Consider the following 15,317-nt stretch of genomic DNA (forward strand, 5'->3'; position numbering starts at 1 on the left):
GCTGTGCTCTCTCTTGCTCACACTGCTGTGTGATAAACCTTTTCAAGGCTGTAGGCATTTGTGCTCTATAAACAGAAGTTTAAAAAAGCATTTGGGCCTCATTCACCTTGTCCAAGCAACTGACACAGAGGTACTGGAATTGTTAATGTACATGGCCTCGAGATCTGACATTTGATAACATAATGGCATCCAGATTCTTAGAAATATATGAAAATGGAGCATTTTTCTCCTTCCAAATGAGATGACTCAGATTGTATCATGAAGTACTCAGATGCTAGCAAAAGAGAGGAATATTTGTACATCATATTTTTAAAGGGGTTCTCCAAGGATTAATGAGGGCTGTTGGGGGGATGGCAAAGCCCCTGGTGGCTGGCTGCCTGCCCACTCTCCTAATCCAGGGATTGTTATGCAGCTGCACCTACTGTTCAATGGACAAGATAGGTGGGGAGGAGGGGGGACCTTCAGAAAGGTTGAGGAGCTATGCTCCTGTTAGTTTCTACTGAATTCAAGGCCTGGCTGTGACAGTTATGGTGATAGAAGGATGCCTTGGGGTCCCTGAGATGAGCAGAGTATGAGAAAGATCCACTTCTCCAGATAGTGTCATTTACAAATAAAAGACATGCTAGCCCTTTGATGTGTTAATACCTCTTTATTGGATAGACCATATTTTGGTGGGCTTGAGCCCCAGAAGCTGGCACCCAGATGGGCTAAGGCCTTGGGAGTCCACATGCGGAACAGTCTGAGAAGGGGAGGTGTTCATTTGTTTGGAGGTGCATTTCATTTTTGGTGGTGGTTGTTGAGGGAAGCAGGCTTGCTTGTCCATGTGTGAGGGATGATGGAGGGGAATGATGTCAGAGGATCCTTGCAGGTGTGCCTGGGGGGTGAGGTGTGCCATGCAACCAGCAAAGTAACTTTATTTTGATTAGGTGCACCTGCAACCTGTCTTGTAGCTACCCTGAGTTTGTGCCTGGTAGTCATAGTTTAACTAACAAGTCTGCATGTTTCCTTACTCACTGCCTTGTTATTCGGCATGTTAATTAAATACATCACTTTAGTGCCAGCATCAAGTGACACTACGAGAGAGAGGTGTGTTGATTTTACCGTGAGGTGACAGCACTGTCAGAGAGGGGCAATTAAGAAGAAGCTATTGGATTTACACCCCACCCTTCAGTCTGAGTCTCAGAGCATCTTACAATCTCCTTCATGTTCCTGCCCCACAACAGACACCCTGTGAGGTAGGTGGGGCTGAGAGAGCTCTCACAGAAGCCGCCCTTTCAAGGATACTCTGGCTGATGCAAGGCCATTCCAGCAGCTGCAAGTGGAGGAGTGGGGAATCAAACCCGGTTCTCCCAGATGAGAGCCGCACACTTAACCACTACACCAAACCCACTCTTTCTGCCTCGGCCTCTTGTGGGCTGGCAGGGGAATTCTGGGGAGAAAATACCCCTGCATTTACTGTGTGGTAAGGCTGTCCCAGCATAGTCCTGCTCAGCACTTTGAGGCCAGAAAGCTTAGAGGTAGGGCCACCAAGTACCTCACACATCCTGCTTCCAATTCAGTGGTCTTGGGGCTTCCCTGGCAACCAGAGTCTTTTCCAGCATACTGTGATGTGTGTCCTTGCACTGCTGCAGCTCCCAGTGCAGGATTGTGGAGTGCACTTTGTGACTGTCCTGGCTGAAGCTGGACCAGAGAGCCAGCTTGGTGTAGTGCTTAGGAGTACAGGCTCTAATCTTGGAAAACTGGGTGTGATTCCCCACTCCTCCACATGCAGCTGCTGGATGATCTTGGGTCAGTCATAGTTCTCTCAGAGCAATTCTCAAAAGAGCTCTCTCAGCTCCACCTACCTCACAGAACATCTGTTGTGGGGAAAGGGAAGGAAAGGAGCTTGTAAGTCACTCTGAGACTCTACATAAGAACATAAGAGAAGCCATGTTGGATCAGGCCAACGGCCCATCCAGTCCAACACTCTGTTTCACACAGTGGCAAAAAATTTTATATATACACACACACTGTTGCCAATAGCCACTGATGGACCTGTGCTCCATATTTTTATCTAAACCCCTTTTGAAGGTGGCTATACTTGTGGCCGCCACCACCTCCTGTGGCAGTGAATTCCACATGTTAATCACCCTTTGGGTGAAGAAGTACTTCCTTTTATCCGTTTTAACCTGTCTGCTCAGCAATTTCATCGAATGCCCACGAGTTCTTGTATTGTGAGAAAGGGAGAAAAGTACTTCTTTCTCTACTTTCTCCATCCCATGCATTATCTTGTAAACCTCTATCATGTCACCCCGCAGTCAACGTTTCTCCAAGCTAAAGAGTCCCAAGCGTTTCAACCTTTTTTCATAGGGAAAGTGCTCCAGCCCTTTAATCTGAGTGAAGGGTGGGATATAAATCCAGTATCATCATCTTCATCTCTTCTCCATCCTGAGCCCTGTTAGCACTGTCTGGTCAGGAGCAAAGCAATGAGGTCTTCTCTCTAAAATGGCTGCCACCTACCCAGGCATTCCCAGATTGTCCCCTGCATTTCTTCAATTCCTGTCCCTTGCCCATGGCCAGCACTAGACCATCTGGCACCCTAGGCAAGGCTTTCTGGTGCCCCCCCCCAACTGATAACATCACCGAGTCATTTTGGGACACCAATTTGGCACACCCAGAAGGCCCACGCCCTAGGCAGTTGCCTAGTTTGCCTAGTGGCATGGCTGGCCCTGCCCTCATCAGAGAATAGCCCTGTGTTCTCCTTTAAAAAAAAAGCCATCATTGTTCTGCTCCTTAGCCTGGGCATGGGGAAGAGAAAGGCCACAGAGTCCTAGTGATTCCTGCATAACACAGTGCCCCATTATATCCTAGGCAAGCACTGGAGCTCATTGAAACACCCTGCAGCGATCGTTGGCTGTTCCTTGCTGGAGGCACAGAAGGGCGAGGCCGAGGAGGCGGAAACAGTCAGCGCAATGGCGTCGCTGTCGGTGGACACAGAGCAGGGGAAGGCAGACTGCACTGTCCGGTATGCCAACTCGCTTGGATCTGGGAGTGTTGGAATGTCTTGATTGAAGTTCCTGATAGATTGTACCCTCTCTGAAGTCGTGTACATGCATACATCTTTTCAGGAAAGAGCCCACTGAGGGCACATATCCCACACACAGGGATCAGTCTTGGGGGAGGACTTGTTCTTTTATTTTACTGTGGAAACTCGACATGCACATTTTGCTGACTGGCCAGCCCTGTTATGTGTGATGATGGACCCCTCCCTGCTTTCTCAGATCCAGGCTGTGGGCAGAGCTAATTGGCTGGTGATTGTGGCAGTCACTAAGCTCACCTCCTTTGTCTGAGCAGAACTCAGAGTTTAAATAGAACAAAAGAAGAGTTGAAACCAATAATTAAAGGGCCAGCAGACATTAGGATGGATAAGGACACTAATTGTTTGGAAGATACTCTTCCCAAAGCCTGGGGCAGAGGTAAGGAAGTGCTTTTAGCATGTGTTGTCTGAGGAAGGAAGGCAAAGAGAACATGAAGTTCATTTAGCAAGGAGGCACAATTCTCTCTGGGCCAATATTGGTTTTCCCACTCCCCCCCCCCGGTTGCCCTGAAAAAGCAATCTTGCAGACTTTCAGAACATACTGATGCAAGCCATTTTATCCCTGGAATCCTTTGAAAACTCAGGTAGAGGTTCATTCTTGGTACATTCCCAACTCTTGTCTCAGGGGAAAACAGTTGAATTGTAGTTACTCTGATTTTCTGTCTCTGTCTTTCTCGTGCACCATGGCAGTAAGCTCCCTGATTGGCCCAGTCTAAACTGCCATTGAGTGGGATCCACACAGCCTTTCCCCAGGTGAATAAGAGAGAAGGGGGTTTTCTTGGACAACCAAAAATGCTGGAATTCATGAGACCTGCATAGACCAAGGAGGGGAGGCTGAAGTTAGGAGGAGAACAGAATGAGACTGAGCAAAAAAAATATTTTTAAAGAAGTAGCCTTTTTCCATGAGCAACTTTGGCATTATCACACTTCTGAAAGTAGTGTATCTCCAGATCCATCAGTTGTTGGGACACATCTGTTGGGTCAGACAGCAAATCAAAAGTCTGGTGTTGCCTGCATGAACACACAGAAAGACCACAGACAATGGGCTGGATCCCCATACATCCTTCCCACATCATGTTGCAGCTTTACCCATGGGCTCTGGCAAATGCCCCATCTGAGGGTATGCTCAGGGCTTTTTTTTTTTTAAGCAGGAAGGCTTGGCATCAGGGGGCTTAGCCTAATATGCAAATGAGTTCCTGCTGGGCTTTTTCCTACAAAAAAGGCTCTGATGCTGATGTCAACCTAGACATTAACCCCTATGATAACATCTTTAGTCAAACAGGAGGGCGGAGCTGCCCCACCATGCCCGGTTCGCAGAGGCAGCCAGGCTCAGGGGAGGACGAGGAGGGGGGGGGTTGGGCCGGAGGCAACAGAGGGCCATTAACCAGCTGTTCTTTGCCTTCCCCTTCCCACAGACAAACAGATGAGCCAATGGAGGCCGATCCCGTGTTGTGAAGTGCCAAGACTTCGATTTGTGTAGCTGTCACTCTGTGGGTTATAATTGGTCATTTGTGATTTCGTTTAAAACAACAAGAAGAAGAAAACAAATTAATTTTTTTTATCTATTAAAAAAAAAGAAAAAAAATAGTTGCACTGGACAACATGAGCCCGTGTGTGCGTGATCGCGTCTGTCTCCTGGCATTTGTTCTCACCAGCATCACCATTTTGTCCTAACTTTTTGGGGAATTGGGGGTGGGAGTGGGGCCTTTCACATGGTTATCGCCTCCGTTATTCCTTTCTTAAGCCATTCTTCTTTCTCCTGACCCATCCCCCTCCCCCCCCCCCCCGGTTGCCCCTAGGTAAAAATGAATTTTGCGATAACTACACCTGCATAGACGCAGGGAGTAGGGTGAGAGAAAGAGCATAGACACAGGGAGTAGGGTGAGAGAAAGAGCTATGCAGAACTGTAGCTCCGTCCCTCTGCACTGCCAGTTTGGTGTAGTGGTTAAATGTGTGGACTCTTATCTGGGAGAACCAGGTTTGATTCCCCACTTCTCCACTTACAGCTGCTTGGGTTAGCCATAGCTATCGCAGGACTTGTCCTTGAAAGGGCAGCTGCTGTGAGAGCCCTCTCAGCCCCACCCACCTCACAGGGTGTCTGTTGTGTGGGGAGAAGATATAAGATTGTAAGCCGCTCTGAGTCTCTGGGCGTTTTCGCACTGACCTTCTAGTGGCGCGACCACCCTCTTCACACCGGAGGATCTGCCCGGATTTCGCACAAGAAGCGCCGGCGCACCCAAAAGAGCCGGCGACTTCCGTCGCGAAACCCGCTCAAACGGAAACCGCCAAGAAGCAGGAAAACGTTTGAGCGGGTTTCGCGACGGAAGTCGCCGGCTCTTTTGGGTGCGCCGGCGCTTCTTGTGCGAAATCCGGGCAGATCCTCCGGTGTGAAGAGGGTGGTCGCGCCACTAGAAGGTCAGTGCGAAAACGCCCTCTGATTCAGAGAGAAGGGCAGGGTATAAATCTGCAGTCTTCTGCTGCTGCTCTGTAGAACTGAATGGGCACTTTCATTTCTTTCACTTGTATGGAGGTGAAAGGAAACCGGTGGCAGTCAGGATTATTGAGGTGGGGGCAAGGATGGATGGCAGGGAAATGGAGCGCTCCCATAGCTTCAGTCCTCTCGTCCCATGGCGGGGAGGGGCAGGGAGCTAAATTTCTGCTCTAAGAGATTTTTCTGGTCAGCTTGAAGCCCATGGGATGCAGCCCTCAGCAGCTCCTTGTATTACCGCTTGGATCAGGACGACCATGCTCCCTGTTGCTGTTATTGAAAATGCCATTTTCTCTATACTTGGGTTCTTTGCGCATAGCAGTGGGATTGACGGCAAACTCACGGATGCATTTTCAGATCTCTTTCCCCTATCTTCCCAGCTTCTGATATTTAGCCATTCCCCACTTCCTGTGCAAATCCAAAATTCTCAGCTATGATCTGAATTGTGTTGCCTAAATCTGTCTTTCTCCTGATCTGTTCAGCTATAAAGTGTCCCTCAGTAAGTATAATTCTAAATGACTCTCTAGGAGGGGAGTCCCCAAGGTGAGGAGAAAGGAAAAATGTGTGCCTTTAATTCATTTTTGTTAATGCCTTAATTTCCCCGTGCGTTCACTACTGCTTCCATGCACCCTTGTACAACCCTCCTCTCTCTCCTCCCGCCCCACCCTTCTTAGTTAGCTTTCTCTAAGGGAGACAACCCCTGTATAAATATGGAAAGCAATCACACATAATCCCCCCCACCCCCACACCAATGCACATTGGCCCCAATCCAGCTCTAGTAGTGCGTAAGCGATCTGTTAACATGTGACCAGTTGCACAATAGGATGTTCTTCCCATTCAAAGCAACACCATGCCAATAGACCGCATCCAATTTACATCTGCAGTTCCCAGTCCAGCAAGTGACACGTGCGTGAGCAAACCTGTTTACAATCATGGGTCTCCTTAGCTGGATCCGGGCGTGTGTAATTAAATCCCTTTTGTAATTAAGAGTGTGCTTATGTTGACTGTTTCATGACCAATGCTTTCTGGAAATTCTCTTTCTCTCGGTCACTCTTCTCTTTTTTCTCTCCTGTTGTCACTGTTTGAAAGACTCCTCATCACCTACTGTAAATAATTTGATTTCTTGTATCACGTGCACAAACTTTGTTTCAATGAAACTTTGTCCATTCATAAAGAAAGAAAAAAAGAAAAGAAAAAAGGAGATAATTCTTTTTGCTGTTACTACTTCACCAGCCAAAAAAAAAGAAAAAGTGTAGAGCAATTTTAGCTTTTAAAAAGAAATGGATATAAAGAAAAAAAAAGGTATATAATTTTATTACAGATGTATTATTTAATAGTATTTTTTTAACGTGTACCACAAAACTCCTTTCCTTTGGAAAGTCGCTGCCAACTGGGGTAATGCGCGGCAAGGGAGTGGAAGGGGCTCGTTGGGATGGTTTTCACTAATTCAGGGCAAAGGGATTTGTAAGGTTTTTTGCGGGGGGGGGGGAATGGGGAGGGAGGGGGGAGTTGTGTGGAATGTGAGACTGTGATGTATTTTTAACTGCACTTTGGTTGCTAACCTCGCCAGGGTCTGTTTTTCGGAATCTTTGGGCTCGATTTGGGTTTAGCCTTCTGAAGTGTCCCATGTGAGGATCTTCCCTTCCTGCAGGTTTCTTGGGAGATAATCATGCTCATATCTGTAGCAAATGAAAAGCCAGGTCCCAGACAGTGCCTTCCTTCCCTCCCTGCCTCTATTCCTGGTTTGGCACTTTGACGAACATCTAAGTAGCTCACTCCATAGAATAACAGAGGGATGAAAAAGGCCTTCTCTGTAACCGGTTGTCCCGATTTACCAAAGTCCGTGGCTTAAGACTGGTTCCTTGCACATGCTTTACCAGATATGTCATACCCTGCTTGGGTGTGTTGGGGTGTGTGTGTTTCCATGTGCAGAGAGAAGTGAAGATGGAGACCTCATGCATCCCCTTGGTCTTGTGTGCTTTGGTCTCATTGGGATCCCCAGGAAGCAGATTTGGCCTTCCATTAGTAGGGTGTGTTGAACCACAGGTGCTCAGCCTTTGCTCAGTGACTCAGGTTTTGATGAGAGGGCATAAGCTGAGCATTGGGGGCTATGTGTGCATGGGTTTTTTGAGTGTTCTGAAGCAGCTTTGGATTTTCAGATTTAATGGCAGGGAGGGAGGCAGCAGGGTAAGTGAAAGGCCATATGTGGCCTCCTGGACCCCTCTGTGGCAGCCTTTCACCCACTTGTTTCCACGTATTCATTGTGTTTGCTAGATGCAAGAGCTGGGGGTGGGAGTTGTCCAGGGAGAGGCAACATTGCCCAGTTAACAGTGGATATCAGGGCTGAATCATCTTGAAATAGCTCCTGCACAGCAGCTCTGTCACTTGGAATCATTCCTGATGTGCCATTTGCATTATGGGTTTGAGTTCATATGTTGGCTTTGCAGTTCTGCCTACTCACCCAAGGGCAGTGTTGTTGAAACTATGAGTAGCAAGAACAGGCCAAGGGGATTCTACAAAGCCCAAGGGGAGCAGGACATCAGAATAAAAATTGGAAACATTGGTTCTTTGCTATTAGAATGATTCGTACAAGTAGAGATGCCTTGTTGCTAGATGCGCAACATGTGTTGGTTAACCAAATTTTTTTTTCATGTATAAAATCTGCAGTTGATAGGTGCCATCTTAAAAGAGGTATTTTCCCCCTTTCTCTCACAGTAGGAACTCTCCTAAGACCATGTTGCTACAACACATATGAGCATCATTTCAGAGTACATTCTTGTTTCACTCACAGGCAGACCTAATCAGTCCTTTAGTTTCTTTGATCAGACAGACAAGTCTGAATTTACTGACCATGTTGCTTGGGTCACTTCAGAGATAAGACCACAGATGTTTTGTTGCAAACAGATGCAGTGGGATAGAAAGTGAACACCCTCTGGCATGTTCAGATCGTGAGAAGTATCTCAGAGCAACAAATCGAGGGAGCTAAGCAGGGCACTATTTCGGAGAACATTTAATCATTTCTATAGTTTTAATTCCATAAACACATTTCATTTTTTTTTTTTTTTGCATTCACAGTGAGGAATAATAAGCCATAGAGGGAGGAAAGAGCTTTGAGGAATAAAGCCTTGTCTAGAAGGGTTATCAGTGAAGCTATACCTGGCTCGATAAGCAGTCAGGCAACCCTTTGTCTGCATCTTAAACTCCACGCCCATTATTGTTAATAGGTAACCATAATGTTTAGACAAATGTGGGACACTTCTATGCTGCCTGCACCCCAGTTTATAACTGGTATCATCCAGATAGAGAACTCCGTAGTCTCCCTGTCTTTTATGAACAGCACTGTGAATACATATCATGCCTCTGTCCATACAACTAAGATGCCAAATCCCTGGCTGTGCTCAGATGTACTAACATGGGTGATGGATGAGCATGCCTTTAAAAATGGCATCCCATTGAAAATGTAGGTCTGTGTAGCCATAGACACAATGTGAAAATGTAGCCGTGGCCCTGCTCTGGAATTTTGGAGTCTTTAAATGTGGCATCCCTCAACTATTTCATCATGGCCAACACCTTGGAGGACAGACTGGCACATTTTAAAGCAGGACTCATCTTTTCTCATGTAGATCAAGTGCAGCTCCTCCCTCACCCACTTTTACAATGCATACATCACCCAATATGCTTTTTGTCCATTTGTACAGTGATCTCTATCCGCCTGGCTTGTTCATCTCCCCAATCTTCAGGCAGAGTTATCTGCCTTTAATATATATATATTTATTATATATATTTATTATATATATATAATAAAATGAAAATTTTGTAACTTAGATATTCATTTAAAAATCAATTTTAACAGAGCTGTACAACTATTCAGGGCCTTTGCTATCAAAAGCACTAGCCAATCAGTGCTGAGCACAGTTAGTTTCTAGCGCAGACTATCAAAGGCTGTTTCCCTAAGCTTGACCCTGGACAGCAAATGGTACATTGGTGTGTATTTCCACAGTGGCTTAATATACAGATGTGCATACTGTTAGTTTGCACTTAGCCAGATGTACAGGGAGTAGATATGAAAGGGAAGTACAAGGACATGTGGATTTGCACATTCTCTGGTATAGGTTCCTCAGTCTATGCACTGTATAGTCCATATGAACTCTCTTAACTGTGTGGGCAGTCAGGAGAGTCCACATGGGCTTGCATTTGTATTGTGTACCTTACAGGGATTGGCTGCACTCTATATGTATCTCCTCCAAGATGCCTGTCTGCCCCAGTTGTCACGTGGATGCATCAATAACCGCACAGGTATGCAGATTGGCTACAAGATGATGGAAATGAACATGATTCCAATTTCCTCTACCCCACCCACAAGACTAGAACAATTGCCCACCCCCGTTTGTCCTCCAGTAAATGTCCCCATTTTCCGGTATCAACATCAGCTCTGGTAAGGACCCCTCTTATACCATGTGGAAATATCCCAAGAAATAGTTCTTTTTAAAAAGAAACACAAGTTTTACTTTTCTGGATAAGAGTTCAGGGACTGACCTACTTAAGCCAAAATTTACTGGTGGCTTGAATTTGTCCATAACTAGGGAAGCTGTTAGCCTTTAAATATTTTTCTTCCTTTGTGAAGCTGTATGCAGCGTAATCATGTTTCCTGTTTCTTGGTGCTTTAGCTGCAGTTGGAGATTCAGATTGCCACAGACAAAGGTCACAATAAATCATTTCTAACAGTTTTCAAGAATGTGAACTGGCTTGGAACCTTTCTATGAAGACAGAAGTATTTACTTAGGACAGGTCTGTCTCCTGAGGTGCTTCATAGTAAGGTGAATTTTGTATTCCCCTTAATCAGAAAGCAGAGGGCAGGACACAAGCACCAAGCACTGGGCCTTTTCACAAACTTCTGAAAGAAAAGCAAAAGCTGTAGATTCCCAGCTGCCTCTGCTGAAGAATTTGGTGGCATTTATTTGCTGCTTCCCCTAGCTGTCTTCTACCTCATTTGGAACATGAGGTGCTTCTGAAGAATACCAAGAAGTTTCAGTTTGGGTGTGGAGGGAGCGCTCATTTAGAAACATCAGCTTCTGATGTAGAAAAAACTTTGGCTTCTTTTCTCAAACTTTTCCCCATATCCCCTGGCAGCCGTTTTGTGATTGGCTCCAGCCCTCATGGAAGCCATTTTGTGGTGGTGTCCACAGCCTGTTCTCAAAATTCCACAAGTGCCCAAGGGATCAATCACATTTAGAGCCCCGGCACAGGCCAACCTGAACTAATTTCTATGAAGAATTTTTGTTTTCTTTGGGGATTTCGAATTATCCTGCCCTCTTCCCCTCTTAGCTGAGACAAAAAGGGGGAAGTTGCCTCGGGGGGGGGGATGTTACTTTCAAAGAAGGCTCAAACAATGTATTTTTAAACACTTGTGGCAACAAAGCTTAATAATAAACTTTTTAAGAAACTTGATTGGACATAAGTTCTTATGACCAAGATATAATATGCATGAGGGATAAGCACCACGGAGTATCTGCCAAGGCCCCATTTACCACAGCACAGCGGCAACGATCACAACCTACCCTGAGTGGTAGCACTGAGGCCCAGTGGAAGGATTAGGCCTACTCATCCCTCTTTCAATCCTTGACACTGCCATTGTTACAAGCCTCTCCCCATGGCCTGGCAGAGGGCTGGCAACTGTGGCTGCTATATGCTGCCATCTCCAGTTCTGTCTCCTGCCTAAGCAAGCAGTGATTGCTTTTAAGAACAGCTGCTGCCAATCAAAAAGACAGCAGATGGGTGAAGTCCAGGAAATGTTCCAAACAGGCAGGCAAAGGGAGAAGCAATGTTAACTACCAGTAACTGCTACCACCATTGCTCTTTCTGTCTACCACATCCAGTAAAGGGTTTGCTCCCCGTTCCCTCCCACACATTTGCAACCTCCTCCAGCATGGTTATGAAAGTACTGGCTTGGTCCAGACATCCCCTGAAACCATGGTTTAATTTATGTTAGGTGCAAATGTCTAATCGTGGCCTACAATGTTTGGTTAGGATCAATGCTCCCTCTAAGCTGCAGAGTCTTGTGGGCAAAAATTCTACATAATGAGCTACCGGCATTGAAGTTGTGAGTTACTGCATAAATTAGCTTGCTCTGAGGACATCCTTCCTGAGCTAAGACAAAGATACGTGAGCTGGAGGCTAAAAAAACTGAGCTAGATCACACGAACTCAACTTAAAGCGAACACTGGTTAGGATATGTCAAGTAGGGTTGCCAATCTCCATTTGGAGGCAGAGGATCCCCTAGTTTGCCCCCCCCCCCACTTCAGGGCCATCAGAAAGCAGGGAGGTGTCTGCTGGGCACTCCATTATACCCTTTGGAGACCGGTTCCCATATGGTATAATGGAGAATCAATCTGTGGGGCTCTGGGAGCCTGTTTTTTTTTTGGGGGGGGGGGGGTTGCGGTAGAGGCACCAAATTTTCAGCATAGCAACCAGTGCCTCTCCTCAAAACCATCCTCCAAGTTTCAAAAAGTTTGGACCAGAGTCCAGTTCTTTGAGCTCCAAAAGAAGGTGCCCTTATCCATTATTTCTGAGTGGAAGAGAGGCATTTAAAAGCTGCAGAGTCCTTTTAAAGGTGATGGCCAGAACTCCAGAGTTCGATCATTCTTGTCACAACCTTGCTTCTGACTCCACCCCCAAAATCCCCAAATATTTCTTGAGTCGGACCCAGGAACCCTAATGTCAAGCCATGATTTTAAGCTGTGTTTCGAAACTGGCTTGTTGAGTAAAATTAGTCTTAATTATGGTTTCACATGCTGCTCAAACATGAACAGCTTGGTTTGATTCTAGCTTGTTCTCTAGCGCTACCAGACAGTGGGATACCAGCCAGGTCTCTTGCAGGGATAAAAGATCAAAAGCAATTAAATTCACATTTGGGAAGGCAAACTTGCATTTGAGTGACCATCTGGAACAGGGGTCCCAAACATGGAACCTGTGGGGGGCCATGGCACTTGCCAACAACTTTCCTGGTGCCTGCCAACTGTTTTTAGGAAGTGCGCAGAGCTTTTGGCCAGAAAGCCTCTGATTGGCTATTAGAGAGCTGATTGGTTGTGTAGATTTTTAAAAACGTTGCTTTGGCAGCCACAGCACAAAGAACTTCACTGCATCACTGAAAGTAAGCAGTGTATGCAAGAAAGTATTTTTTTAAGAAAAAAAAAGTGTTCATTTAAAAGGCATCTTGTTAAAGTGGCCTTCTGCCTGAAATGCTGAAGTTACTGTTAAGAGTTATGCATAACCTCACTGTGGTGGTTGCCTCTGCCTCCCAAGGCAGCCATTTTGTCATTGTCTCCCCCCCCCCCATGGCAGCCATTTTGCAGTTACACCCACCTGTCAGAATTCCAAAGGTGCGGGCAAGCATTAAAAGGTTGGGAGCCCCTGGTCTACAAGCTGAATTCATCCCCTAACTTGCCTTAGTTAAAAGAAAGCATGTCTGAACCACATCACTGAGAATTCTGCTGCTGCAGAGCATAACATCAGCACAGGTGAAATTTGTAGGGACGAGAAGTATTTTTGGCAGAATTGTAATTATTTTTTTGTCCATCTGCATCAGGGTACAAAGGGAGGTGGTCACCAGGAATACTCGATCTCTTGTCTGTCTGCACAGGCGATTGCAGGCATTTCCCACATTTGAACATGGTGGGTGTGAAGTCTCTCATGTCACACTTCTTTTTCACATACCCAGTTGTGGTTTGTGGCAAATCCCTGTGCAATAGGGTTTCCGCAACACCCACCCATCCCAGGCCACCTGCAAGGGATGCTGGGGTAGGGTTGTCAGGTCCAAGTTGAGAAATTGCTGGAGATTTAAGGATGGAACCTGGGAAGGACAGGGACCTCAGTGAGGTTCAATGCCATAGAGTCGACCTTCCAAAGAATGTTTTCTCCAGGGGAAAGGCTCTCTAGTCTGGAGAGGATCTGTAATTTGGGGGGATCCCCGTGTCCCACCTGGAGGCTGGCATCCCTACCATGCAAACTTTACCTTGTGACTTGAAGAAGGCAGTATGTTTGGTTCTGTCCTTGCAGCTGAACAGGCAGCACACGCAGCCATTTATTTTTTTTAAAGGATGGGAACAGGGTAACCTCTGGGGACTGACATGCATTAGATGTGGGACTTCTGTTCTGTACTGCAGGACTTTGCAGTTCTTATTGGATCACGCTAGCAACCCCACTGCACCAAAATACCATGCCCCCCTCCTCCCCCAGTTGTAAAGGTATTTGTCAAGAGGCTATAGAATTAGTATCACTCCTCCCCCAGACAAAAGCCTCTCCTGTGAAATCTGAAGTCAAGCAAAGGGTAATAAATAGGAAGGGAACAGCCACCTAATGTTAGTTGTACCATCTCATTTTTTTGAGGGAGGGGAGGAATACAAAAATATTTCCCACCATTGTTTCCATCTTGATTGTTTCTCATCTTGGAATTATAGGGGGGAGGGTAGGCAAAGCCTGGTCAAGAGAAGGTCCTTTGAAAAGCCATTAGCCCTTAGGGCGATTACACAGAACAGTTGTCTCCTGTGACTTGCATTTTTTGTGGGTATCTTGTTATCCTAGGATTCCTCACCAGTATTAAGTTGTGGATGGGTGGGGGGTGTTCTTCAGAACAGAATAGGTGTAGGTTTGTCTTATTTTTTTTCCTAACCACCCCCCTTCCTGTGACATTGGAAGATGCCCCCACGAATGGAGATATCTGTATTTTTTTTTTCCTTTCTGCGTTTCCTCCTGCTTTCTGTCTCTCTCTCTTACACACACACACACACACACACACTCTGTTTATCTTGCTCTGGAAACCGATTTTCAGTTGAGTATTTTGTAATATGTTCCAATGTTTGTCCTTGTGTAAATAAAATTGTTTCTGGCAATATTTTGTGGTAGAATCTCTATGTGTGGTGCCTTTGGGCTTGCTTTGTGTATGTGTGAGTCTTGTTCCTACTTCCCAACTCAGTGGGACGGGGCGAAATCTCTGTGTGGTGTGTCTTGCTGTTATCAGGTCTTGGTTTACATTAGCCCTAACCCAGTACTAGTAGCATAATCACTGTGGGTATCTGCAGAACTGTAGAGAGCACAGGACAAAAAAAAATGTAAAATGCTTACAAATCGGTGGGCCCAAACAGATTTGTGGGGCAGATGGGCAAGAAGTGGAACAGCCTCCAATGATAGATTTCTTTTACCAAATTGTAAAATTGTGTGCATGTGTAAACAGGGGAAGGGGTTGTTGCTAGTTTCCTGTGTGGTAATCACAATGAGTCTTCTTCAAATCCTTTTTGTGTGGGGTTGGGGTTTTTTTGGTCACTGTTCTAGTACTAGAGGGAATGGATGATTAAAAACAAACAAGCAAGCAGTTGGAATGGTGGGAAAATTCCCTTGCGGTGGAAGCTCTGTCCTGAGAAAGGAAATCTAGATCAGGGTTTCTAAAAGGTGGCTCATGAGTCACCCCAATGTTCCCTCTAAGCTGTGAGCAATAATTCTGCTTTGTGAGCTACTGCATAAATTGCTCTGGGGCCATTTTTCCCGAGTTAAGACAAAAATTTGTAAGCTGGAGGCTAAAAAAAAATTGTAAGAGCCCTGTAAGCTCTTTGATGACTGGCTACATCAGGGGTGTGTGGCCTAATATGCAAAGGAGTTCCTGCTACAAAAAAAAGCCCTGGTCATTACTCAGAAGTAGATCTCCTTAAAGGGAAATATGGGAACCCTGATCTAGATCCCAGGCAGGCTGGAAAATCTCTC

General features: G+C 45.9%; 1 protein-coding gene across 6 annotated transcripts in view; it reads left to right on the forward strand.

Annotated features, from left to right (window-relative positions):
- HDAC5 (histone deacetylase 5) overlaps positions 1–4,674 on the forward strand; it is a 165,412-nt gene extending 160,738 nt beyond the window's left edge. For all 6 annotated transcript variants that reach the window (XM_060256660.1, XM_060256661.1, XM_060256658.1 and 3 more), the window contains 2 exons: positions 2,851–3,004; positions 4,492–4,674. In XM_060256660.1, coding sequence (XP_060112643.1) covers positions 2,851–3,004; positions 4,492–4,531 — 194 coding nt within the window. In that variant the 3' untranslated portion in view covers positions 4,532–4,674. The remainder of the gene's footprint in view (positions 1–2,850; positions 3,005–4,491) is intronic.
- Positions 4,675–15,317: the final 10,643 nt, after the last annotated feature.

This window comes from Heteronotia binoei, chromosome 15, assembly GCF_032191835.1.
Source record: "Heteronotia binoei isolate CCM8104 ecotype False Entrance Well chromosome 15, APGP_CSIRO_Hbin_v1, whole genome shotgun sequence".
Taxonomy (NCBI): Eukaryota; Metazoa; Chordata; class Lepidosauria; order Squamata; family Gekkonidae; genus Heteronotia; species Heteronotia binoei.